The 25,583-nt window shown below is 46.2% G+C and overlaps 1 protein-coding gene across 1 annotated transcript in view; it reads left to right on the plus strand.

Annotated features, from left to right (window-relative positions):
* SRRM4 (serine/arginine repetitive matrix 4) overlaps window positions 1-25,583 on the plus strand; it is a 128,675-nt gene that overhangs the window by 81,831 nt on the left and 21,261 nt on the right. Inside the window, exons 3-8 of the mRNA XM_083717326.1 lie at window positions 8,663-8,746; window positions 10,193-10,267; window positions 13,193-13,219; window positions 14,123-14,173; window positions 21,055-21,153; window positions 23,557-23,719. Coding sequence (XP_083573452.1) covers window positions 8,663-8,746; window positions 10,193-10,267; window positions 13,193-13,219; window positions 14,123-14,173; window positions 21,055-21,153; window positions 23,557-23,719 — 499 coding nt within the window. The remainder of the gene's footprint in view (window positions 1-8,662; window positions 8,747-10,192; window positions 10,268-13,192; window positions 13,220-14,122; window positions 14,174-21,054; window positions 21,154-23,556; window positions 23,720-25,583) is intronic.

The following is a 25,583-nucleotide window of genomic DNA, read 5'->3' on the forward strand; positions in this document are numbered from 1 at the left end:
AGATGCCTGTGGGAAACCTGCATGCCGCACATGAGCACAAGAACATCTCTCCCTCTCCTGTAGCACTGCTGCCTCCAGCTGTGGAAGCAGAGCATAGCCTCCACCAAGCCTCAAAGCCATTGATAGCCATGTCCTCCATGAATCTGTCTCATCCTTTTCTAAAGCCATACAAGTTGGTGGCCATCGCTCCTTCCTGCAGGAGTGAGTTCCATAGGTTAACGATGCACTGTGTAAATAAGTCCTTCTTTTTATCTGTCCTGGAACCTCCCAACATTCCGCTTTGTTGGCTGTCCATGGGTTCTAGCGTTGCATCTTTGGCCTCTTCCCTTGCCCAACTCTGGCATGTGGCTCCCCTGGCAGATTGCTCAGAAAGGTATGTGATCTCAGGCTGACAAATGTCCCCCCCCCCCCCGATTTGCTGGAAATCACGCAGGAATCTACCAGCAGATCTCAGCCTACCTTCTGTTTAACCTTTCCTTTTTTATATATAAATTTTTTTTATTAATTTTCCAATTTTAACAACAAAACAACACCAAACAATGCAAACAACAACAAACACAGACACATACATACATTTTGCTTTCTTAACCTCATTTTCATAAGCCTCTTTTCTCGGACTTCCCCGTACCTTCCCCTTTTTGCATCCTAGTTTCAAAATTTTTCAGCAACCCTTTTAGCCAATTATAGTTTAACTTATTCTCCTTTCAATTACCCTTTGAATCAAAAGATATATATAGCTGTAATTATACATCTTCCTTTCCCTTAACACTTTAACACTCCTCAATTTTATAGCAATTTTTAAGATATGCTTTAAACTTCTTCCAATCTTCCTCCACAGTCTCTTTCTCTTGGTCACGGATTCTGCCGGTCATTTCTGCCAATCCCATAAAGTCGATCACTTTCGCCTGCCACTCTTCCAGCGTGGGTAACTCTTGTGTCTTCCAATACTTTGCTAGAAGAATCCTTGCTGCCATTGTGGCGTACATAAAAAAGATCTGTTTAACCTTTCCGTACAGCACACAGGTTATTCAAGGACCCGTAGGAACTAGCTGCCCTGCGGTCAGTGCCCACCTCAGACCCTTTGAAATGGCTGGCGCAAAAGGCTTTTAGAAAAGTATTTGCATTTTTTTATTATTTTAGTTTAGCCTTGCTTGGTAATTAGACCCAGGGCTAGCAGCAAAGGAACATGCCTCCTTAAGTCATCCTTTGTTTTCCTGCTTTCTCTGAAATGCTTTCTGCCGCTTCTTCAATAAAACATGGCGAAGTAATGAGAGTTCTGCCTAAAGGGGACCCATTTGCACCCACGTGTTTTCCAAGAGGCTGGGGAGATGGGTGAGTTGCCGACTTCCTCGCAAAGGGCTTTACATCCAAGTCAAGAGAAAGCTGAATGCTTCGGCTTCCCCGTGGTGCAGTCTTTGCCGCAGTCTTTCAGAGCAGCCTGGGTTTTTTATTTTTATTTTAAGATTCTGCATTCCAAGATTGCTTGTCTCTCTTTCGGATATAATAAGCTCGGGTGGCAATTAAGAAGTAGTCCTTGCCATGCATTTAAGACATTGCGTAGGCTTGGACCTCATGTTTTCAGCACCTGAGTGCAAGCACGTCAGGGAGTTTGAAGAGAGTAAAAATAGAGCCTAAATCACCGTACTACTTCAAGGCAAACCACCCTAAAGAGAGGCCCTTAGAGCATGCAGCTTCCAGAATTCTTTGAGGGAAGCTGTGACTATTTAAAGTAGAATCACAGTGCTAATAATAATAATAATAATAATAATTTTTATAATTTATAGCCCGCCCATATGGCTGGGCTTCCCCAGCAACTCTGGGTGGCTTAAAGAACATATAAAAACATAATAAAACATCAAGCATTAAAAACTTCCCAATATAGGGCCGCCCATAATAAATGCATGGTGTCAATGTGGCCTTAGTCTCAGTGTTGCCCTTGTAGAACTCAGCAGGGAGGAGGATGGGGACAACAGTAGATTTAGTTGGCTGTGGTTGTCATTGGCTCTGGCGCCACCTACTGTTGGACTCCCTGCCTTCCACCCTGTCACTGGGGACAGTCGTGGAGACCACTCCCACCTCTGCTCCTGCTTCCGCTGTCTGAAGACCAAAGTCTTTCTAACGGATAAAGGAGGATGAAAAAGAGCGTGAGCCCCTCTCCCTCCGCCCCCATCCTTTGTGGCTTCTTTCTGCTATCGACCGGCCTTTGCTCTTTGTCACTTTGAAGGCGGGGGGAAATGAAGCCTGCGGCGAAGCAGATTGTTGTTTAAAAGGGCCCTATTTGCCAAACTGTCCCCGGAATTAAAGCACGTAACTGTTTTGCTTCCAACTGCTGCAGGAAGGTGGGAGGTGGGGTTGCTACAGATGCCCAGATTTCAAGCTTACCGCTGCATCGGCCTGAAGTGCATTGTAGTTGCTTTTCTTAATTAGACTTAGATTGCAATCAGTGAGGTGCAATTAAATCCGCATCAGCTTGAGGAGGCCTCCAAGACGAGACAAAACGCCCAAACCTTCCCCAAATAAAGATGAGGGGTGGGTATGAAGTGAGCCTATAAAGCCCTTAACAAAGCCCTTAACAATACCTGCGAGATCGCCTTCCTCCGTAAGTTAGGTTAGATAGAGGAGACACAACTCTAATTATGGAAAGACAGCACGTTCTTGAATAATAAACATACGCTGAGAGAGAGTTCATTGTCTGTGCCAAGCCTGGTTCCTGGAGAGTGACAATTAAGTTTTGCTGGTAAACGCAAAGATTAGTATGCTTCTCTTTTCTGTGGCTGTCATAGAATCATAAAATTGTAGAATTTGAAGGGACCACAATCTCGTCCAACCCCCTGCAATGCAGGAATCTTTTGCCCAATGTGGGGATCAAACCCATGACCCTGAGCTTAAGAGTCCCATGCTCTACCGGCTGAGCTATTCAGGATGTTACTTATTCATTCCAGGTCATGTTGTTAGATGGGAGCCTGTTCCAGCGTCACAGATAGTTCATGAGGGGGTATATTTCATTTTAAGCTTACACCAGCCACACAGATGCCATGATCCATAGAAATAAACCACGCGAAAAGCACCAACCTGAACCCATTGTTACCTGTCGGAATTAAAACATTGGAGAAGGTTGCATGGGAGCCATGTCAGGCCCCAGCAGGCTTTGACTCCATAGCTTTAAAATAGCAAAAGGTAAAGGTTAAGGACCCCTGGATGGTTAAGTCCAGTCAAAGGTGACTATGGGGTTGCGGCACACACCTCACTTTCAGGCCGAAGGAGCCAGCGTTTGTTCACAGACAGCTTTCCGGAACATGTGGTCAGCATGACTTAACTGTTTCTGGCACAACGGGACACTGTGATGTGCACAAAAGTGCTGTTTATCTTCCCACCACAGTGGTACCTATTTATCTGCTTGCACTGGTCTGCTTTAGAACTGCTGGGTTGGCAGGAGCTGGGACAGAGCAACGGGAGCTCACTCCGCCGCAGGGATTTGAACCACCGACCTTAGGCAAGCCTAAGAGGCTCAGTGGTTTAGACCACAGCGCCACCCACATCCCCTCTTTTAAAAATAGCCCCCTGTGCTGTACAACACAACCTGTGCTTCCTGTCCTAGTCAAAGCACATATAAATCACCAGCTCGGTCAAGCTGAGGTAGCTGGTCCGCTGCTGAGTTGGTAGAGCACATCGAATCACAGAATTGTAGAGTTGGAAGAGACCATGGTGATCATCTAGTCCAACTCCCTGCAATGCAAGAATATGTAACAGACCCATACGGGGATCGAACCTGCAGCCTTGGTGTTATCAGCATGACGCTCTAACCAACTGAGCTATCCAGGCTTAAAACACATGTGCTGCCTTTGTAGGCATAAGATGAACCTTGGGAGCATCCAGCACTTCTAAGAGCGTCTTTCACGAGGACCGAAGGAGGTAGGTAGGGCTAGACAAAGGAGGCATTCCTGGAATTGCGTTCATGCTTTCCAAGAGCAAATGCTCATCTGCTGATAACACGAGCCTCTTAAAAGGCAGCTTGATCTGAAATAAGGTGACTGAGTTCTTTGTAAAGATAGTCCTTGATGCAGATTTTTTTTTAATAGCACATCACACCACTTATTTTTTTTAGAAAAGGGAAAAGGCAGCAGCAGGTGCTGTGAGGATCACTTAACAAATCTTCTTTGGGATCTTTGAAACCCTCGCCAAGAGGGAGATAGTGAAGTGGATGCTTTTAAATGGCAATGGACGGCATGAGAGGGACTGTATGTTCTTGATCAAGAACACAAAGGCTGGCTGCCTTTGCTTGCATCATGTTAATATCTTGGCTCTTTCATGCTGTGAGTGGCTCGCGGTGATTCATCCTTCATTGATGGCTCTGAACCCTGAAATATTTCAGGGTGCTGCTTAACTGAATCTATCTCTCTCTATATATACAGTGGTACCTCAGGTTACAGACACCTCAGGTTACATAAGCTTCAGGTTACAGACTCCGCTAACCCAGAAATAGTGCTTCAGGTTAAGAACTTTGCTTCAGGATGAGAACAGAAATCGTGCTCCGGCGGCGTGGCGGCAGCAGGAGACCCCATTAGCTAAAGTGGTGCTTCAGGTTAAGAACAGTTTCAGGTTAAGAATGGACCTCCGGAACGAATTAAGTACTTAACCCGAGCTACCACAGTATATATATATATGGAGAGAAGTTAGATAGGTAGACTGGTAGTATTTATTTCTTTATTGGATCTATATCCCACCTGTTTCTCCAAGAAGCTCAAGGTGACATTACACGGTTCTCCCCCTCTTCATTTAATCCCCATAACATTCTTGTGACGTAGGTTAGGCTAAGAGGCAGTCACTGATCTAAGGTCATCCAGCAGGTGCACCAATTCCTAGGGGCAGAAGTGTCTTCAGCCCCCTCAATATCTGCTGGCGGGGGGGCCAGGCTGTGTTCAGGGGGTGGAGAAGGCTGAGCATGGTGCAGTTCAGTCGCTGGCTGCTCCTGAGCATGAAAGAGGAAGCCACGTCGTGCTGGGCCCCCAATCCTGGCCGCAAGATGGTGCCTCTGTCACCCAGTGTGCTTCTGTCACCCAGAGAGCCAGTGTGGTGTAGTGGTTAAGAGCGATAGACTCGTAATCTGGTGAACCGGGTTCGCTTCCCCGCTCCTCCACATGCAGCTGCTGGGTGACCTTGGGCTAGTCACACTTCTTTGAAGTCTCTCAGCCTCACTCACCTCACAGAGTGTTTGTTGTGGGGGAGGAAGGGAAAGGAGATTGTTAGCTGCTTTGAGACTCCTTCGGGTAGTGATAAAGCAGGATATCAAATCCAAACTACTCCTCTTCTTCTTCTTCTTCTTTTTCTTCTTCTTCTTCTTCATGGCCGAGTGGGGACTCAAACCCTCATCTCCCAGGTCCTTGTACAACACTCTAACCATTGCATCACACTGGTAGGTAGGTAAAGTTACTCGATGGGCAAATCTGTAAATTTCAGGGTTTCTCATTTTTCCAGGAGTAAGTTGTTGTTATTCTTATTCTTATTCATTAAATGTGCATACCGCCCTTCATCCGCAGATCTCAGGGCAGTTCATAGCACAAAAATACAATATAAAAACACTAAATACATAATAAAAATGGGGGGGGGGGGAATCCACACTAGTTTGCAAAGACTATTGTTGTTGTTGTTGTTGTATTTTTAAAAGCCCCCATGAAAATTCATGTCAGTGTAGATTTCTCCTAATATTCAAATGTTGGTATGCAGTGTTGCTTAACAGACACCGTCTTGCAACAATTATATCAATTTTATTATATTATTTATTACATAAATGTTAATAATTATAGAAATTGTATCAATTCCATCTGATACAATGCATTTTTGTATCTTTGCTCTCATGTTTGCGCTTCCACACACCCTTTACCCCAAAAGTGTAGGCCTTTTTGTATGTATTGCTTGGCTAGAAAACTAAACTGCTTTTTTTTTTTTTTTTAAGTCCACCTGAAAATACTGACGATTTTTCATGAGGATAGGCATATTTTTTTGCAGGTGATTGTAAAACAGCTTTCCCTGTTGGAATGCATCTTGAAAATGCTGCTTTTAGTCATATCTGCGTTTTTATGGCTAATTCCCCAAAATTTGCTTGGCTAGAGAACTGCAATGCAAAATTCAGAGAAATGCAACTCTCAAAGGATGGCAGTGTTTCAGTTTGCATACTCTTCTGGAATGAGCAAGTTAGGTACATCCTCCTTCAAATGCTAACTGAACTGAATATCCCCCCTGTCCCTTACCCCCGGGTATAGGGCAGTATATAAATTCAAATAACAATAACAATAATAATTAATTTATACCCTGCCCATCTGGCTTGGCCTCCCCAGCCACTCTGGATGGCTCCCAACAGAAGATTAAAAACATGATAAAACATCAAGCATCAAAACTTCCCTAAGCAGGGCTGCCTTCAGTTGTCTTCTAAAAGTCAGATAGTTGTTTATTTCCTTGACATATGATGGGAGGGCATTCCACAGGATTGATTGGTTGGCTGAATTTATATCCCATCTTTTCTCCCAAAGGATCCACGGGCAGCAAGCAGATACATAATATAAAAATAAAAGCATTCTAAAATGGTTAAAACATTCTAAAAGAAATTACAATTAAAAATAAATTAGGTGGATGCTCGTACTTTGCAACCATTATCCTATGTAAATTAGAGTCTGATTAATTTATTTTAAAACATATTTAGTGAGAGAAGCCAAATGTATAAATCTATTATAGAGTTGTTAACCTTGATAAATATATATGAGTTGTTTTATACACAAACACACCATACAGTGATCACAGGGTCCATGTCTGGGTCAACTAATTCCTCCTAAAAGTTAATAATGAGGGTGACAGGCACACCTTTCTGAGCATTCCCCAAACCAGGGAGCCACCACTGAAAAGGTTTTGACATGGGTCAGTGCCAACCAAGGTTGCTCCCAGTGGTGGCACCACCAAGGCCTTAGAGATATATACAGTGGTACCTCAGGTTAAGTACTTAATTCATTCCAGAGGTCCGTTCTTAACCTGAAACTGTTCTTAACCTGAAGCACCACTTTAGCTAATGGGGCCTCCAGCTGCTGCCGCGCCGCTGGAGCCCGATTTCTGTTCTCATCCTGAAGCAAAGTTCTTAACCTGAGGTACTATTTCTGGGTTAGCAGAGTCTGTAACCTGAAGTGTATGTAACCTGAAGCGTATATAACCCGAGGTACCACTGTATATCACACACTACCTTTCCTCAAGCTCAAGGTGGTTTGCAACATAGAGCTAACTAAAATTACTACTCAGAAATAATTCTCTCACAGTGCTCAGTTGGGCTTACTCTCAAGTAAGTGTGTATGTGATCGTGACTTCAGGTGCTCTTTCCTATATGTATTCAGTTTATACCCTACCTTCCAATGAATTCAGAAAGGCGCGTAGGCACTTATCATCGCTAGCTAGTTCCAGAGCTGCTTGGATATGGCAAAGTTGACTCATCACCTGCCTTGAGGCCTTGCCTGGGGTCCTTCCTCATACAGAGGACAATGGCATTTTGCTTCTTGGTTGTAGGCTGTTCTGAGCCTTTTAGACAGGGCGAGATTAAAAAAAAAATCTAAATCTAGTACATAAATGAGCCTCTGTTATAGCTGGAACAACCCCCTGTGATTTTTTCAAGGGCTTCTTGCAATTGGCCTTACAATCCAATGGCCCTTGGACTACTGCAATGTGGGGCTGCCCTTGTTCACAATCTCGTGCCTCCAGCTGGTGTAGAACGCAATGACTAGCCTGCATTTGGGGAAGACGACCAATAGCATGGGGGCACCTCTGCAAAAACCTCTGTGCATGGGGAAATGATGGAGGGATGCCAGAGGCCTTCTCCACTCTCACTTCTGCCCTTCCGGCAAGAGCCTGCCAGAGCCTTGGATAAGGTGACCAAACCTCCATCAGTTCCACACCACCATGTCCCAGCCTTGGGATTGCAGCCTAAATCTCCTGTTTATGTAATTGATTGCTATTTAATAAACATTGCCAAGTCTCTTTTAAAAATAAATTAGGTGGATGCCCGTACTTTGCAACCATTATCCTATGCAAATTAAAGTCTGATTAATTTATTTTAAAACATATTTACTGAGAGGAGCCATATGTATAAATCTATTATAGAGTTGTTAACCTCGATAAATATGTCTTAAATAACTTGGTGCCAAGCCAGTTAACATACAGTAACTCTCTCATTAGATCTGCAATAAATCCCTGGAGGAGACAGTTAATTTCAAGCATGGCTAAATTACCCGGAACATGGCAATTAAACATTCACCCTACGTTATAGATCTCCCACAAGACCCCATCCTTCACAGGAAACCGTACTTTGGGGATCAGAACTGTCAAGATGTTGACAGATGGCCGTGATTGACACATGAGAACATGAGAACATAAGACGAGCCTGTCGGATCAGGCCAGAGACCTGCCTAGTCCAGCATCCTGTTCTCACAGTGGCTGACCAGATACCTGTAGGAAGCCTGCAGTCTGGACACGAACGCAACAACACTTGCGATTCCCAGCAACTGGTTTTCAGAGGCACATTGTACTACTGCCTCTGACAGTGGGGGCAGAACACAGCCATCATGGCTAGTAGTCATCATGCAAACTTGATATCTTCTCTCTCTCTCTCTTTCCCTTCCTCTATCCAAAGCCCATCCTGTACTGAGGAATTCACACCACCTCCTACCAAGGGGAAGAAGAAAAAGAAGAAATCTACGCGGAAGAAGAGAAGGAGGTGAGTGGAAATCCATCACTGGCTTATTTCTGCACCAGCGTCAGGCAGCCGAGGAACCAACCCCCACAGCAGGTTGCCAGGAATGGATAAGACAATGAAAAGTCCTTACTGTTATGTATTGAAGTTCTCACCCTGGCCACCAGGAATATTGTGTATATACCGTATTTTTTGCTCTATAGGACACACCCAATCATAGGACGCACCTTGTTTTAGAGGGCGAGAACAAGTAAAAAAAATCTCCCCCTCTCTGCTCAGCGGCCCTTCAGCGAAGCGGCAGGAGAAACGGAGCCCCTTCCATTTCTCCTCCCGCTTCGCTGAAGGGGCGCTGTGCAGCTCTCCCTCTCCCACATTGCCTTTGCCGTCAGTGAAGGCAACCTGAAGCCTCTGGCTCTGGAGGTTTCAGGCGGTGGAAGTTCCCGCTGCGCTTCAGGTTCCTTTCGCTGAAGCCTGGAGAGCAGGACTCTCCTGGCTTCAGCGAAAGGAGAGGGGAAAGGAAAGGCTTCAGCGAAAGGAGCAGCCTTCCCGTTGCTCCCCGAGCTTGTGGGACTGGCGGCAGGGGGAAGCCCGGGTTTCCCCTACCCCCAGCCCCAAAGCACAGGTCGGGGAGCAGCGGAAAGGCTGCGCACACAGGCAAGAGGGGGAAGATAATCCTCCCCTCTCCATAGGCTGTTCTCCCTGTAACCCCATCGCCCGAATTCAGCTGCCGGCCTTCTAACTGGTAAACCCAAGACTAAACCGGAAGTGGTTTAGTCCTGCTGGCCACATGACCCACAAAGCTGTGGACAAACACCGGCTGCCTCAGCCTGAAAGTGAGATGAGTGCCACAACCCCAGAGTCGCCTTTGACTGGACTTCACCGTCCAGGGGTCCTTGACCTTTCTTTACCTTTACCTGCCCCCTGCAAGTCTGCACACATACACCCCTGTGATTTAGGAAGAAATAATAAACCATGTTGCTGCGTTCAAACATCTGGGTTGGCCCCGAAAGCAGGGAAAGGTGTCGAGGTCCTTTCATTCGCACAGCTAGCAGCAATGGGCGTGACTTCTCAGCAAAATGAGTGCCCTGCCAAGTGGTGGAGCTTCATGCTCCAGAAACCGTGGAGCAGAGAGCAGGCGGGGGCGGGGCTGGCGTGCGTCCCAGGGGCATGGCACATGTCCTGGGGGTGTGGCATGCCGCCTGTGGCACCCAGCACGGGCGGGGAGGCAGCCGCGATGGCACCCCACTGGGATTGTGCTGCCTGGGGCGGTGTGCTCCCCCCGCACTCCTCTTCCTCCGCCAGTGGCCCTCCCTTAGCTCAGTCAGCAGAGCGTGAGACTCTAAACCTCAGGGTTGTGGGTTCGAGCCCCACATTGGGCAAAAGATTCCTGTGTTGAAGGGGATTGGACTAGATGACCCTCAGGGGTCCCTTCCAACCCTACAATTCTGTGATTCTGTGACTTCTCCCTAGGTCTCCGTCCTGCAGCCCCTCCCCACTGAAGAAGAAGAAGAAAAAGAAGAGCTCAAAGAAAAGAAAAAGAAACAGGCAAGTTTTTCTTCTGCTGTGCTCTCACCCCTGAATGCTTGCCAAATTTCCTCCTACTCAAGAGGATTCCACTGTACCGGTGGTTCCAGATTTGGGGAGAGACGTTATTGGTCCTTCTGCTCACCATTGCCTGCTTGCTTGCCTCCTACCCCTGGGCCCAATCCCCACTGGGGCCAGGAGGGAAAGGCAGGGGAGGCTAGTTATTTAGGGTGGACCTGTGGGAATGTTCAGGGTGGCAGGAGAGGATATATTGCTAATTAATATCCTTCCTAACTTCCGCTAGCAAGCTCCTTTACAGTGGTACCTCGGGTTAAGAACTTAATTCGTTCTGGAGGTCCGTTGTTAACCTGAAACGGTTCTTAACCTGAGGTACCACTTTAGCTAATGGGGCCTCCCGCTGCCGCTGCACGATTTCTGTTCTCATCCTGAAGCAAAGTTCTTAACCCGAGGTACTATTTCTGGGTTAGCGGAGTCTGTAACCTGAAGCGTCTGTAAACTGAAGCATCTGTAACCCGAGGTACCACTGTACTTAAAAAAGTGCATTCCCCTTTACACAGCAGAAAACTAGTTGCAAACTCGTGTGAGTTTCTTAAGACAATACGGAATTCAATCTGGCTTCTCCAAATTGCAATGTGTTCTAATATTTTCCTGGTAAGACCCCTGGAATCCTGCCTAAAAGAACAAAGACACCACAGTCTTATTCATAAGCAATAAAAAGCAAGTGTTGTCACGATCAGGCAGAGCACAGTGTGATCGCTGAAGGCAGGCTTAGGGCTTAAAGTTACAAGCATATACAGTGGTACCTTGGGTTACAGATGCTTCAAGTTACAGACGCTTCAGGTTACAGACTCTGCTAACCCAGAAATAGTACCTCGGTTTAAGAACTTTGCTTCAGGATGAGAACAGAAATCGTGCTCCGGCAGCAGGAGGCCCCATTAGCTAAAGTGGTGCTTCAGGTTAAGAACAGTTTCAGGTTAAGAACAGACTTCCGGAACGAATTAAGTTCTTAACCTGAGGTACCACTGTACAAACAGGTTTACCCCATATGTGGGTTGACCTAGCAACTGCAGTTAGCAGTCCGGCAGTTCACAGGATGAAAGGGAGATGGAAAAGGGAGAGAATGGCAGCATGCCTTGGCCTTTTACCAGGTCTGGAAAAGGTCGCGCCCACCCACTAGTCACATGCAAGGAAAGATGCTCCAGGCCAGGAGGAGGAACAGGAAGTTTTGACTGGCTGAACCAAACATTCCCTTGCATGTCCACTCTAGGAAAACAAGGAATGTTGTACTTGACTGCTTTCAGTGGATTACATCCCACAGGACCATCCCACCAACCTCAGCCAGACAGCCCACACACGCATCTATCTTCTTGCTTTCTCTGCTGTCCAGAGGGTGATGGAGCTGCCTGGCAGCTTCCTCTGCCTTAGCCTTAAAACGGGAACCCAACTGAATCTCTCTATTGTCCCTAGGTTTGGCAAACTTTTATAAGTCGCCAGGAACGGTCATGGAGCCAAGATAAAATATGAGCTGCCTTGCTTGGTTCATTTTTTTCTTTTTTTAAATTAGTATGATTTGCAAATATAGCAAACAGAACATCAAGCTGAAATACATCGTGGAAAAGTCATAAGCTCAAGAGGAGTAAAAAATACAATTTTAAAACAACTTAAAAACTAATGAATAGCATAAAATATATTCCATGCTGGGATGCAAGTTTTGTATTGATACAAAATAAATTGTTATAGGTTTGGGGGAGACCCTCTTTCCTAAACCTTAGATATTAATAAATGGTAAGAGTTTGATGATTTGGGATGTGAAGGGAGAAACGCAAGCTGCAGAGGAATGGGCTAGCCTATGCAAAATGACCTGGCCAAGCTAGGGCCAGGAAGAAGCAATACAGGACCCTTGAGGGCCATTAGCAATGTGGGGGAAGTCCCTCTTTGCCCTGAGGTGTGAACAGAGACTGCGGATTTGGAAGGTTGCCAGGATAACTGGGTGTGAGGTGACAGAAAAAGAGAGTTTCTTAGCAAGGTGTTCTGCGGGGGAGAAGAAAGGAGAAGAAGGAATGGGAACCATCTTGGGCAGGCTGGCTGCTTGCTGGCTGGGAGAGAGGCCTTGGACTCCAGGGCTGCACTGCTGTGGGGTACAAGCCCCTCTTGAAATAAGCATGCTATAAGATCGGGACTCCCTCCATGCAGACTGAAGGTGTAAATCGGGGAATAAACCTTATTTCTTAAAGCTACAGCGGTCTCTGCTGTGTCTCAGTTCTCCAATGGAACACAGATCCTGGGTGAGTTCCCGGAACCTCATGGCCTCTTGCCACTGCTCGGCAGAGAAATGGGGCGGCCCCCAACTTTTGTAACACTATTAAGTATTCATAAATAGAGATAAAATCATATGTAGGAGGAATGTGCCAACCATGAGATCAAGTTCCTTCCAAAGTTTCCCACTTCCCCCAGAGTAAGAAAAAGCCACATATTTGGTAAGTTAAAAATTGGTTTACTTACAAACTCTCCAAAGGTCTTGTTCATGTGCTATTCCATACACTGCACAGGCAGCAAAACTTAGCTTAGTTACAAAGTGGTAAAAGTTCCTAAATTATTAGTATAGGAACACAAGAGTGGCTGATGAGAGCCATGCGGCTGAACTGGAGCAACCAGCTCAAACTTCTTCACAAGTTCAGCTTCTTAAGTTGACTGGTAAGGCTTGGTAACCTTCTGCCTCCCAGGGTGAGGGGAAGTGACCTCAGCTAAGCCGGGCAGGATAGCCTACTCTATTCCATTAACCCTTTCAAGAATTAATTAGGCCTAAGTATGTTGGTTATCTGAGGTTGGTTTTCCCACAAAATGTTTGCTGATTCTGCCGGTGATGCTCTTGCCTGGTTTAATAATTTTTATTTTAATATTAATACTTTGCATTTTATGTTCCAGGTTTTCTTCAAAGAAGAGGAGACACAGGTAAGGATAGTGAGGGCTTGGGGGGGGGGGAACTTGCCTAAACTGTCTGGAATAATTCTAGAATCACAGGCTGAACCAGCTTACCAGTGGTCAGTGGAAGTTAACCATTTTGGTTCAACCAGATCTAATGGAGAAGGCCCCTAGTTGCTGATCCTAGTTTCAGCATTCTTCCACTGCTCCTGCCAAAGGACCATTTTAGGTAATGATCTGATGCCACGTCATGTTAGCTTTTGTAAGAAATTCATCTTTAATGTGGCAGAACCCACACTTTGGAACTCCCTGTGCATTGACATTGGGCTAAAAACGTTTTTGTTTAGATTAGCCCACCCAAAACAGTGTTTCCCCAGTGGTTTAATGCCTTTTTTTAGTTCACCACTTGTTTCAGGGTTTGTTTTTTTAATGTTCCAAATCATGGGTAGGCAAACTAAGGCCCGGGGGCTGAATCCGGCCCAATCGCCTTCTAAATTTGGCCCACGGATGGTCCGGGAATCAGCATGTTTTTACATGAGTAGAATGTGTGCTTTTATTCAAAATGCATTCTCTGGGTTATTTGTGGGTCATAGGAATTTGTTCATTTTTATTTTTATTTTCAAAATATAGTCTGGCCCCCAACAAGGTTTGAGGGACAGTAGACCAGCCCCCTCCTGAAAATGTTTGCTGACCCCTGTTCCAAATAGTTGTTTTTAATTGTTCTTATTGCTAATTTTATGGGGTTTTTTGAGGGGGGGATGTTTATCATCAATGGTATATAAATTGTGTGAAATAAAAATAAATAAATAAACGAGCACGGTGGCGCTCCTACATGTTTACATGCCCCCGTTGAACTTTTACCAGCTCTCTAAATCGAATGGTCAGTTGCCCGTTCATTAGCTTATACTCTTTCCCCCCCACCCTCTTATTTAGTTCCCCAAGCCCCAAAGGCAAAAGGAAGGAAGGAAGAAAACACAAGAAACAGTAAGTGGAGGCAGTCGCTATGAATGCACCAGCGTTCGTGGTTGATTTGCGCATGCATGCAAATTGGCGCGTACATTGGTGGGTGGGTGTCGTTGGCTTAAGTAAGCTCTTAGGCTAAAAAAAAAAAAGAAGTAGTCATGTTGTCCCAAAAGAAAAAAAAGAAAAATCCATATTATAGCAATAAAGTCATACCTCGGGTCGCGAACGTGATCCATGCGGGAGGGACGTTCACAAACCGCAGCATTTGCAGCCTGAAGCGCCGCGTGGTGCGATTTGATGCTTCTGCGCATGCGCGTGATGTCATTTTCGTGGTAAAGGCTGTTCTCCAACTGGAGCGCTCGCAAGCCAGTGTTTCCCAGTTGTCAGTGTTGATACTACATTTTTAAAGATTTGCCTTGAGACAGTCTCTAAACCTCTTTTGTTGACCACCAGCATTACGCTTTCCATTTTAAAGTTCAGAATAGAGTAGTTGCTTTGGAAGACGATCGTCAGGCATCCGCACAACATGACCAGTCCAGCGAAGCTGATGTTGAAGAATCATTGCTTCAACACTGGTGATCTTTGCTTCTTCCACTACACTGCTATAAGTTCGCCTGTCTTCCCAAGTGATGTGTAAAAATTTTCGGAGACTCCGTTGATGGAATCTTTCAAGGAGTTGGAGATGGCGTTTGTAAGTGAAGGGAAAAGGGGCGAGCCAAGGGCTGCCCCGACCTTAAGTGGCCTTACCAAGGTCCGCCCCTGCCGCCAGCCGATTGGCTGGCACCACAGGGGATGCTAATTGAGGGGAATCCTTGCCTCCCACGAGGCTGACGCCAGCCTCGCGGGAGCGGGTGTGGGCGGGGTCGTGATCCCGCAACGCCCCCTCCTCCTGACGATCGGAAGGGGCATTGTAAGTGGTAATAGCAGAGGATGGAGCTGAACTGCTTCTCTCTCAAAGGCAATGCCACTGCCACCTGCCGGCTTGGTTCAATGACTTTGTGGGTGTGTGGCCCCCAGGGCCGTCTTAAGCATAGCCAGCACCATGGTGCAAAGCTCCCTCCTTCCCCCCCCCCCCATTTCCCAGAGTTTTTTAGGGAGGACGGCACTGCTGGCGGGGCTGGAGGAGGTGGGCAGTGGCTGAAGGGCGGCTCTTTCGGTGGGGAAGAGGTGGAGACTGGATGCGGTGGCTCCTGGCTCAGCTGGCCACTTCGTGCCACAGTGGCCACAGCAGACGGAGGCTCCGGACGCGGCCCTGCTTCAGCGCAGCATGGCGGAGGCGGGCGAAGGTGGCAAGCTGATGCCGGGAGGCACCGCGTCCAGCCTCTGCCTCTTCCCTGGCGCCCTCTATAACTTGGTGCCCTGGCGCCCCGAGCCACTAGCCTCTATGGGTAAGACGCCCCTGGTGACCCCCACAATTACCGTATTTTTCACTCCATAAGACGCACTTTTTCCCTCCTAAAATGTAAGGGGAAATGTGTGTGCGTCTTATGGAGTGAAAAATGCAGGGGGGAGGCAGGGGGGAAAGCCCCCAAGCTCAGTGATGGGCTGTCAGTGATGGGCTGCCCTGCTCCCTCCTTGGGGAAAAGCCCCCAAGAGCCACGTGGCTCATGAAAGTGAGCACTGAGCAAAGCCTGGGATGCATACAGGCTCTGCTCAGCGCTCTCTTTAAATAATTTTTTTTTCTTGAATCCCCCCTCTAAAAACTAGGTGCACCTTATGGTCAGGTGTGCCTTATGGAGCGAAAAAAACGGTATATTACCGTATTGGCCTGAATATAAGCCACACTTTCCCCCCAAATTCTGAAAAGTTAAAATGCAGCTTATATTCGTGACCTTACGGTATGCAGCCAGGAGCATGGGGCAAACAGTGCAAGGAGCATGGAAAGCAGCTCCCTCCCTGTGCATAGATCCTTCGCCCTCTCTCCCAAGGCCAGGAAGGGAGAGAGCGAGGGGAAAGGCTGCCAGTAATGCATCGTGGCTCTCTCCCCCCCCAGTCCAGTATGCAGCCAGGAGCAGCGAGGAATGGAGCAGCTTATATTCGGGTATTTTTTCCTTTCACTACTCCAATTTTAAAGGTCCGGCTTATATTCGGGTCAATAGGGTACACCCACAGCCCCCTGGAGTTGGCTCCTATAGCTGTGTGACTGCGCTGGGCTCCTTCAGGAGGAAAAGCAGACCGAAAAATGGTTTTATTTGGTTCACAAAACTTACATACCGCTTACTTGACAGATGACCGCTAAAGCACTGGGGAATTTCAGTCTTCCCCTGGAGAATATGGGGCAAAGCGGCGAACTCCGTTTCTGTGAACTTTGGGTACAACTGTGGATCCAGCTGTCATATTGTTTGACATTATTTGAATATTGAAGGAATCGATAGGCTTATTCTGTTCAACATTCCTCTTTCAACCCATTCCTTGCTCATCAATACGAACTAACAGCAGGGTCTCGTTCAACATTAAGTGAGATGAAAAGGAGAGGAGATATGAGAGCTATCTTCAAATATCTGGAGGGCTGTCACATTGGAGATGTGTTTTTTGCTGCTCTGGTGCGTAGCACCCAAACCATAGGTGTCAAATGACAAGAAAGGCGATTCTGACGAAACATCAAGAAGAATTTTCTGGTGGTAAGAGCTGTTCAGCGGTGGAATTCTTTTATTGCAATTGCAGGGGTTGTGTCAGAGCAAGTCCCTCTCTGACAGCAGACACAGAGAGACAAGGGGAAGGAATTGAGGAAGGGGAAAGAAGCAGTTAGCCGCAGGAATGTGAACATTGTACACACAGAGACACAGGGAGAAAGAACACAGAGGCTAAGCTCAGATAGTGACACAGACACGGGAAGACAGGGAGTGCCATCTCCCAAATCTCGTAGAATCATGAGATTAGCCGAGAAGCGCGAAATTAACAGGAAGAGAAAGTGGGGGTTTTCCTGTTGGGGGAGAAGGGGGAGGAGCTCAGTTCTGGCAACGCTTTCGTCAGAGGATGACTGAATTAGCTGAGCTCCGACCGGGGATTTGTAATGAACAATAAATCTGAAATAATCAACTACCCGAGTCGTCTCATGTGCATGTGGGAGAGACCCCAAGCCTGACAGTGTGGGAGAGACCCCAATAGCCCTTGAAGGGCTCTACAACTCTACAGTTCTATTCTACAAAATCTTTTGGAAAAGATTTTTTTCAGGGGGGGGGGGAATGGGTATAGATAGATATAGATAGATGGATGGATGATGATATAGATAGATAGATGATAGATAGATAGATAGATAGATAGATAGATAGATAGATAGATGATAGATAGATAGATAGATAGATAGATAGATAGATAGATAGATAGATGATAGATATAGATAGATGACCTTCCCTAAGAAACCAGAAGCCTTTCTCTTGGGCATTGTCGGCCAGAGTGTGCAAAAGAAGGATCGAACCTTTTTTATGTATGCTACAACAGCAGCAAGGATACTCATTGCTAAATGCTGGAAAACTCAAGATTTGCCCACACTGGAAGATTGGCAGATGCAACTGATGGACTATATGGAACTGGCTGAGATGACTGGCAGAATCCGAGACCTGGGAGAAGAACTGGTGGAGGAGGACTGGAAGAAATTTAACGATTATCTACAAAAATATTGTAAATTGTATGAATGTTAAGAAAGATGTAAGATTTGTAATAACATGGCTCCAACAAATTAGTAATAAGGAATACAAATTTGAAGGTAATTGAAAGAAAAGACAAACTTTGGATAAACAGTATTTTATAACTGAGTTCCAATAAGAGAGTCGTTAAATTTCAAAACTTGAGATATTAATAGTGGAAAATTTTATTATATATACTAAATTAAGTTAATAATTTGCTGGCAAAATTTTTATGAGTTTAGAAAGCAGGAACAAGAGGCGTGAGGAAGTCCAAGGAAGTGTATGAAATGTGGATATTGGAAAATGTTATGTTACTATGTGTCTTTATTGTTAAACAAAAATTTAATAAACATTTTTTTAAAAAAGATAGATATAGATAGATGATAGATAGATATAGAAGATAGATAGATAGATAGATAGATAGATAGATAGATAGATAGATAGATAGATGATAGATAGATAGATGATAGATAGATGATAGATGATAGATAGATGATAGATAGATAGATAGATGATAGATAGATAGATAGATAGATAGATAGATAGATAGATAGATGATAGATAGATAGATAGATGATAGATAGATAGATAGAGAGAGAGAGAGAGAGATAGAGAGATAGATAGATAGATAGATAGATAGATAGATAGATAGATAGATAGATGATAGATAGATAGATGATAGATAGATAGATAGATGATAGATAGATAGATAGATAGATAGATAGATAGATAGATAGATAGAGATAGATGATAGATAATGATGATAGATGATAGATAGATAGATAGATAGATAGATAGATAGATAGATAGATAGATAGATAGATAGATGATAGATAGATATAGATAGATTAGATAGATAGATAGATAGATAGATAGATAGATAGATAGATAGATGATTGATGATAGATAGAGAGATAGAGATAGATAGATAGAGAGAGAGAGAGAGAGAGAGAGATAAAACCACTTCCCAGAGGTGTTTTCAATCAAATCCCTTTCTTCCCACAATTTTGCTGCCTCTAAAAATTGTGGAGCAGCTTCAGCAGAAATTCCCCTTGCAGGGGTCAAGTATGGAGGCTCGCACCAAATTCTCAATTGGTCAAACATTGTTCAGTACAGGACAGAGTTCTAAGCGTCTGCCAGAGAATTTCCCCTAGGACACACACTATATGGCCAAATATACATCTTTTTGCCACCCCACCACACCCCAGCACCACACCATCTCGCATACAACCACAGTCCTTGAAACTTACTCAACCCATTTTTTTTACTGTACATATTAGAACCATCCTTGTACCTTATAAGGAGTTGTTTTCCAATTTACTTCAGCGTTCTGCCATTAGGTTCCTCCTTAGCTGGTTCTTACAAGTTTGCAGTCAGGTCGGATTCTTGCGTACATGACCCTGGGCTCATTGATAAACCAATTTGACAGGAATTCCATGTCACAGCCTTCCGTAAACAGATGCCATCCAGATGTTGCTGGAATATAACTCCCATGGGCCCCAGCCAGCAGGGCCAGTGGTCAAGGACGGGGTGAATTGTAGTCTGACAACCAGGTTGGGAAGGCCATTGCAGAGGCTTTCGGAAAGCTGTTTTCATTTAGCCCTACGACTGATGAGCTGGCATTTGCCAGCTGTATTTTCTGGCTACATCTCCCAACGCTCCATGGACCTTTCAAAGACGGCTTTCCACCTGCAGGTGAATGTTAAGGTGTCCTGTTTTTCTTTTTCTTTTTATAAAGATATTTATTAGGGTTTTTTATAAAAAATACAAAAATAATAAACAACGTTCCTTTTGTCTTAACAGATTTTCAAACCTTTTTGGACTTCCTCACATTTCCCGTTCACACTTACATTGTCAATACATTTTTCCAAGCAAATTATCATATAATTTATAGTCGCTCTTTTAAATGATAAATAACAATTCTTCAGTAATTTTTGTTTTCTAAAATCTCACTTATCTTCCAATTCAAATCCAGATTAGTGATGGCCAATTTTTTGTAATCAAGCACCCTTCTTAACATTCCACCAAATTACAATATTTTTGTAAATAAATCTTAAATTTCCTCCAATCTTCTTCAATCCTTTCTTCTCCCAAGTCTCGGATTCTGCCGGTCATTTCCGCCAGTTGCATAAAGTCCATCAGCTGCATCTGCCATTCTTCCAGTGTGGGTAAATCTTGAGTTTTCAAGTTCTTAGCGATGAGTATCCTTGCTGCCGTTGTAGCATACATAAAGAATGTTCGGTCCTTCTTTAACACCTTCTGGCCGACTATACCCAGGAGGAAGGCCTCTGGTTTCTTAGTGAAAGTATACTTAAATACTTTTTTCAGCTCGTTATATATCATTTCCCAGAAGGCCTTCACTTTCGGGCAAGTCCACCAGAGGTGAAAGAATGTTCCTTCATTTTCCTTACATTTCCAACATTTATTTTCGGACAAGTGGTATATTTTAGCAAGTTTAACAGGGGTCATGTACCATCTATATATCATTTTCATTACATTTTCCTTCAGAGCATTACATGCAGTGAAGTTCAGCCCAGTGGTCCACAACCTTTCCCAGTCTTCAAACATAATATTATACCCAATGTCCTGTGCCCATCTTATCATAGCAGATTTAACCATTTCATCTTGTGTGTTCCATTTCAACAGCAAGTTATACATTCTTGATAATATCTTACTCTTTGGTTCTAACAGTTCTGTCTCTAACTTCGATTTTTCCACCTGGAATCCTAACTTTTTGTCATTTTTAAAAACTTCTTTAATCTGAGCATAATGTAACCAGTCTAGCACTTTACCCTTCATTTTCTCCAAACTCTGCAATTTCCAATTGTCACCATCTTTTTCTAATATTTCCCAATACTTTGGCCAATTGGCCTCCATATTGAGTCTCTTCCGGGCCTTAACCTCCAGAGGTGAAAGCCACCTTGGGGTTTTGTTTTCCAACAAGTCTTTGTATTTTGTCCAGACATTAAATACAGCTTTCCTGACAATATGGTTCTTAAAGGCCTTATTGGTCTTAACTTTGTCATACCATAGATATGCATGCCAACCAAATGCATTGTTAAAACCTTCCAGATCCAACACATCCGTGTCTTCAAGAAGTAGCCAGTCCTTGAGCCAGCAGAAAGCTGCTGCTTCATAGTACAACTTTAAGTCCGGCAGGGCAAAGCCACCTCTTTCTTTCGCATCAGTTAGTATCTTAAACTTAATTCTAGGCTTTTTGCCCTGCCAGACAAATTTAGAAATATCTCTCTGTTTTTCTGTCTTCTTTTTCAAAAGCTCTCGCAGTCAGTCACAGAAATCCCAACGCCGCCGCCATCGCCGCTGCCGCTCTGGCTCAGAGAGCACCAATTCCCTCACAGAGAGCTGTGGAAGCAGGTAAGAATCTTACCTGGGAATAATAATAATAATAATAATAATAATAATAATAATAATAATTTATTTATACCCCACCCATCTGGCTGGGTGTCCCCAGCCACTCTGGGCGGCTTCCAACAAAACACTAAAATACAATAACCTATTAAATATTAAAAGCTTTCCTAAACAGGGCTACCTTCAGATGTCTTCTAAAAGTTTGGTAGTTATTTTTCTCTTTGACATCTGATGGGAGGGTGTTCCACAGGGCGGGTGCCACTACCGAGAAGGCCCTCTGCCTGGTTCCCTGTAACTTGGCTTCTCGTAGAGAGGGAACTGCCAGAAGGCCCTCGGCGCTGGACCTCAGTGAACGAAGGGGGTGGAGATGCTCCTTCAGGTATACTGGACCGAGGCCGTTTAGGGCTTTAAAGGTCAGTGCCAACACTTTGAATTGTGCTCGGAAATGTACTGGGAGCCAGTGTAGGTCTTTCAAGACTGGTGTTAATTATTATTTTTTGTCTAAAACCCTGGAGAGCTGCTGCCAGTCGGTGCTGATAATACTAAGCTAGATGAACCAGCATTCTGACTCAGTAGAAGGCAGCTTCCTTTCTTCAGATGTCTTAAGGCAGAGGTTTTCAACCTTTCTGAGTCCACGACTCCCTTGACCAACCACATTCTTCCTTCGGCACCCCTGTGGGGCTCAGGAGCCCAGTTATGTCACCCCTTGCCTGCAGAGCCGGCAGCCACTCACCCTTTTTCAAACGCTCTCCCTTGTAGAGTGTTCACTCAGCCTCCTCTCCCCTCTCCTTGGGAGTCCTCCGGACAGCCACAGCTACCATCTGATCTGCCCCCCCCATGCCCCAAAGAGAGGTGCCTCCTCACACTGCCTCACAGTGGCCTGGGAAGCACCCCCTGGCCAGCACCAGAGGCACCATTCACCTTCAGAGCTTGTAGCCAGGGCTGCTGCAACAAACAGCTGTGCTAGCCTTTGTAGGGCAAAGACATAAGGAGGGAGGAAAGGAAAGAGGGACAGAGGCCAGTGCTGCCTGCAGCACCCCGACAATCATTCATGGCACCCCAGGGTGCCACAGCACACTGGTTGAAAACCACTGTCTTAAGGAAAGGGCCAGTGGCACCTCTATGTAAGGTTGGAAGAGAACCCTGTATGAAATCCTCTTTATTCAAGGAGACGGTATACAATTCAGCGGGATGCAGGTGGCGCTGTGGGTTAAACCACAGAGCCTAGGACTTGCCGATCAGAAGGTTGGTGGTTCGAATCCCCGTGACGGGGTGAGCTCCCATTTCTCAGTCCCTGCTCCTGCCAACCTAGCAGTTCAAAAGCACGTCAAAGTGCAAGTAGATAAATAGGTACTGCTCTGGCAGGAAGGTAAACGGCGTTTCCGTGCGCTGCTCTGGTTTGCCAGAAGTGGCTTAGTCATGCTGGCCACATGACCCAGAAGCTATACACTGGCTCCCTCGGCCAATAAAGCAAGATGAGCACCGCAACCCCAGAGTCAGTCACAACTGGACCTAATGGTCAGGGTCTTATACAATTCAGCAACACTTCCCAGTAGGTCTTGTCCCTATGGAGCAGTTGCCAGGCCTGAAGGTCCCTGCTGTTATGTTCTGAGTTGAATAGGATCCAAAATCCAGCAGTCTGATTGGTCCTAGAACAACAGGATTCAGAATGCAGCAGTCTGATTGGTCCTAAAACAATAGGATCCAGAATGCAGCAGTCTGATTGGTCCACAGGAGCCACCCAATCCAGCTCCAGGTGGAAGTGAATCCGCAACCTGATTGGCCTACAGGAGAATCCTGGAATTAGCCAATCACGTGAGGCCCATTGTGTAAATAATGTATATAATGCAGACATTCTGGGGGATCTTCCATCCCTCCTCACCACTATGAGCTGAATAAAGAGCATGAAATCCACTCTCAACTCCGAGTATATTTCACCTGCTTTCCACCCCTTCAAAGGTTCCTTCTCTCCCAGAGGTTTCCCAAGCAGTCTCAAACTGTGTCTGCTCACCTCTAGCCTCTGTTCTGCTCTCCTCGTTATTTTGCGTGTTCTGGGAGACCAGCAGGAGGGAAGCTTGTCGCAGCAGGAAAGGGAGACTCCTTGGACTCTTCGGCAGTCTCTTGACACCCACACCCCTCTGCTTCAGCCTCTGAGTCTGAACTGCTCCCTGTCACAGGCTCCTCCTGCTCACTAAACCCTGTTGCCCCTTCGGCATCCGGCACCTCCTCCCAATCTTCTCCCTTTGACCTCTCCTCAGTGTCCCACCACCAATCCCCTGGCTCTGAACCTTCCTCCTCTGGAGGTTCCCTCGGGGGTTCCCTGGCTAGCGCCTCCCACAATTCTTCTTCGTCCTGATGCTATGAGGCATCTTCCTAAGTAGGAGCCACACACCCCCTTTGTCCCTCCAGGCTAGGAGCCAGATCACAGGAGGAAGGCCGCAAAGCAAGATGGAAACACTCCCGGCATTCCTTGAAGAGCCCTCGAAAGCCCGATGGCACAACAGCGCTGACCACCACTCCTTTCCCCGGCTGCACCCCCCAGAACGACGGCTTGCTTCCCTCCACGGAAGCTGTAAGTATCCCCCTATCTGCTTTGCCCCTTGGTTTAAGGCCCCGAGGATCCGTTATGCAATGTTTATGACTCAATTACAGGCATGTTATACTAAAAGTCGGTTTGAAAGCTCAATGCATTATTAACGGCGTGGCTCTCTGATGTATGGAGAGCGTGCAGTTTTTTGCACAGAGGGTGGGGAGAAAGGGAGGGCAGAGGATGGGATGGGGGGGAAGACGAGAGATTGCTTAGGCTGTAGCCCATGAATAATACAGGGGAGACATTTACCAAGGCAGTGGCCTCCAGCGATGATATTTCACACGGGTGTCTCTGTAGCATGCCTCTTCCGCTCCGTGGATTTGCTGTCTCTTGCACCCAGGCGGTTCGGTCCTCCGAGGCACGCGAGATTAAACCTGTTTTTAAAAAAGCAACATTTGCATTGAATCGGGTGGGAGTGGAGGTGCAAGGGTGGCGAGAGACGAAGGGGGATGCTGGAGGACTCTTGACAAACAGGCCCCGTGGCTGCTCCTATGGATGCTAAGAGACGCCTTGCGAGCATCAGAGGAGAAAATGGGCAGCCGGCTCCCGGGGGCATCCTTCCTCTGAACGCACAGACGTAACAGGGCTGGCTTGGGCACAGCAATCGCTGTGAGCTCAAGGCCGGGTTTGTTTGTGCTCAAGGTCTGCCTGGATGCATCTACTTCTGGCACCAAGGCTTGCCTTTCCTCCACCTCCAAGCCAGACAGAGGAGCTGCCACGCAGTGTTAATTTACTGTGCCTGCTTTTTTGCTAGGATCCCTTTTTTTTATAAAGCAAGCAAACAAGCGTTCTTGTGTAGGTGTTAGAGCAGGAGTGGGGAACCCTTTTCAGCCAAGGGCCATGTTTCCTTCTCGGCTACGCTCCAGGGGCCACATGGGCGGGGCCAGATGTAAAAGCAGGCGGAGCAATGGATGTAAATTTCAGTAGGCTGGTTTCTAGCCACACACTCACACAAAGCCCTCTTCCGTCCTCCAACCAAGTAAGCGAGAGGCATTATCAGACACAAATCCAGCCAGGGATGATGATTACTTGTGGGTGTGTTGATGCAGAGCTAGTGAGGGGTATTGTTAAGGTTCCAAGGGGTTGCTCAAGACCAAGCAGGCAAATGCCTCCCTGCTTGGCTGTAAAGCCTTGCTTTTGATGCCAAAATAAACTTTATCTGTCCAGAGCACCACTCTCCCGTGTCTTGCTCATTCACTGGCAGAATCTGTGAGTGGGCGGTCCCTAAACCTTCCCCAGCAGAGTAGTTTCTTGACACCCAGTCTGCGCCTCCCCCCTCAGCGCGGAAGCTTACTGCGCAAGGAGGGCCTGGGTAACGGAGGACCTCTTTCCTCCCCGCTTTGCCCAGGCAAGGTGTCCTGGCACCGCCTCGCCTCCTCCGAGCCCTGAAGCTCCTCTCCACTGGAGGCGTGGTTACTGTCCTCTGCTGAGGAAGAGCAGCTTCCCAAGATCTTTGGGGGCTCTCTGTAAACCATCTGGCTTTTCCCCTCTCCCCCCTGAGCCGATGGCAGTTCCCTCACATCCGTGGTCTATGAAGAAGGGTGTGGTCGAGGGAGAGTCTCAAGGGCCAGGTGAGAGAGGTCTGGACGGCTGCATTTGGACCCCAACATCCTGAGACCCCCACTTCCCTAAATCAGAGCATTCAAGTGGATGTGTAAGGAATCTTCATGGCCTCACACTCACTTTGGTTAGTGCATACTCTCAAAAATGTAGTGAGTGTGTGTGTGTGTGTGTGTGTGTAGCATTTCAAACAAATATTGTTGCCCTATGTCAGGGCTGGCCCGTGACATTCTGCTGCCTGAGGCAAAGGGCGAGACTACCCAATGGCAGGGCCCAAAGTGGCTCA

Source organism: Podarcis gaigeae, assembly GCF_964106915.1.
Source record: "Podarcis gaigeae genome assembly, chromosome: 16".
NCBI lineage: Eukaryota > Metazoa > Chordata > Lepidosauria > Squamata > Lacertidae > Podarcis > Podarcis gaigeae.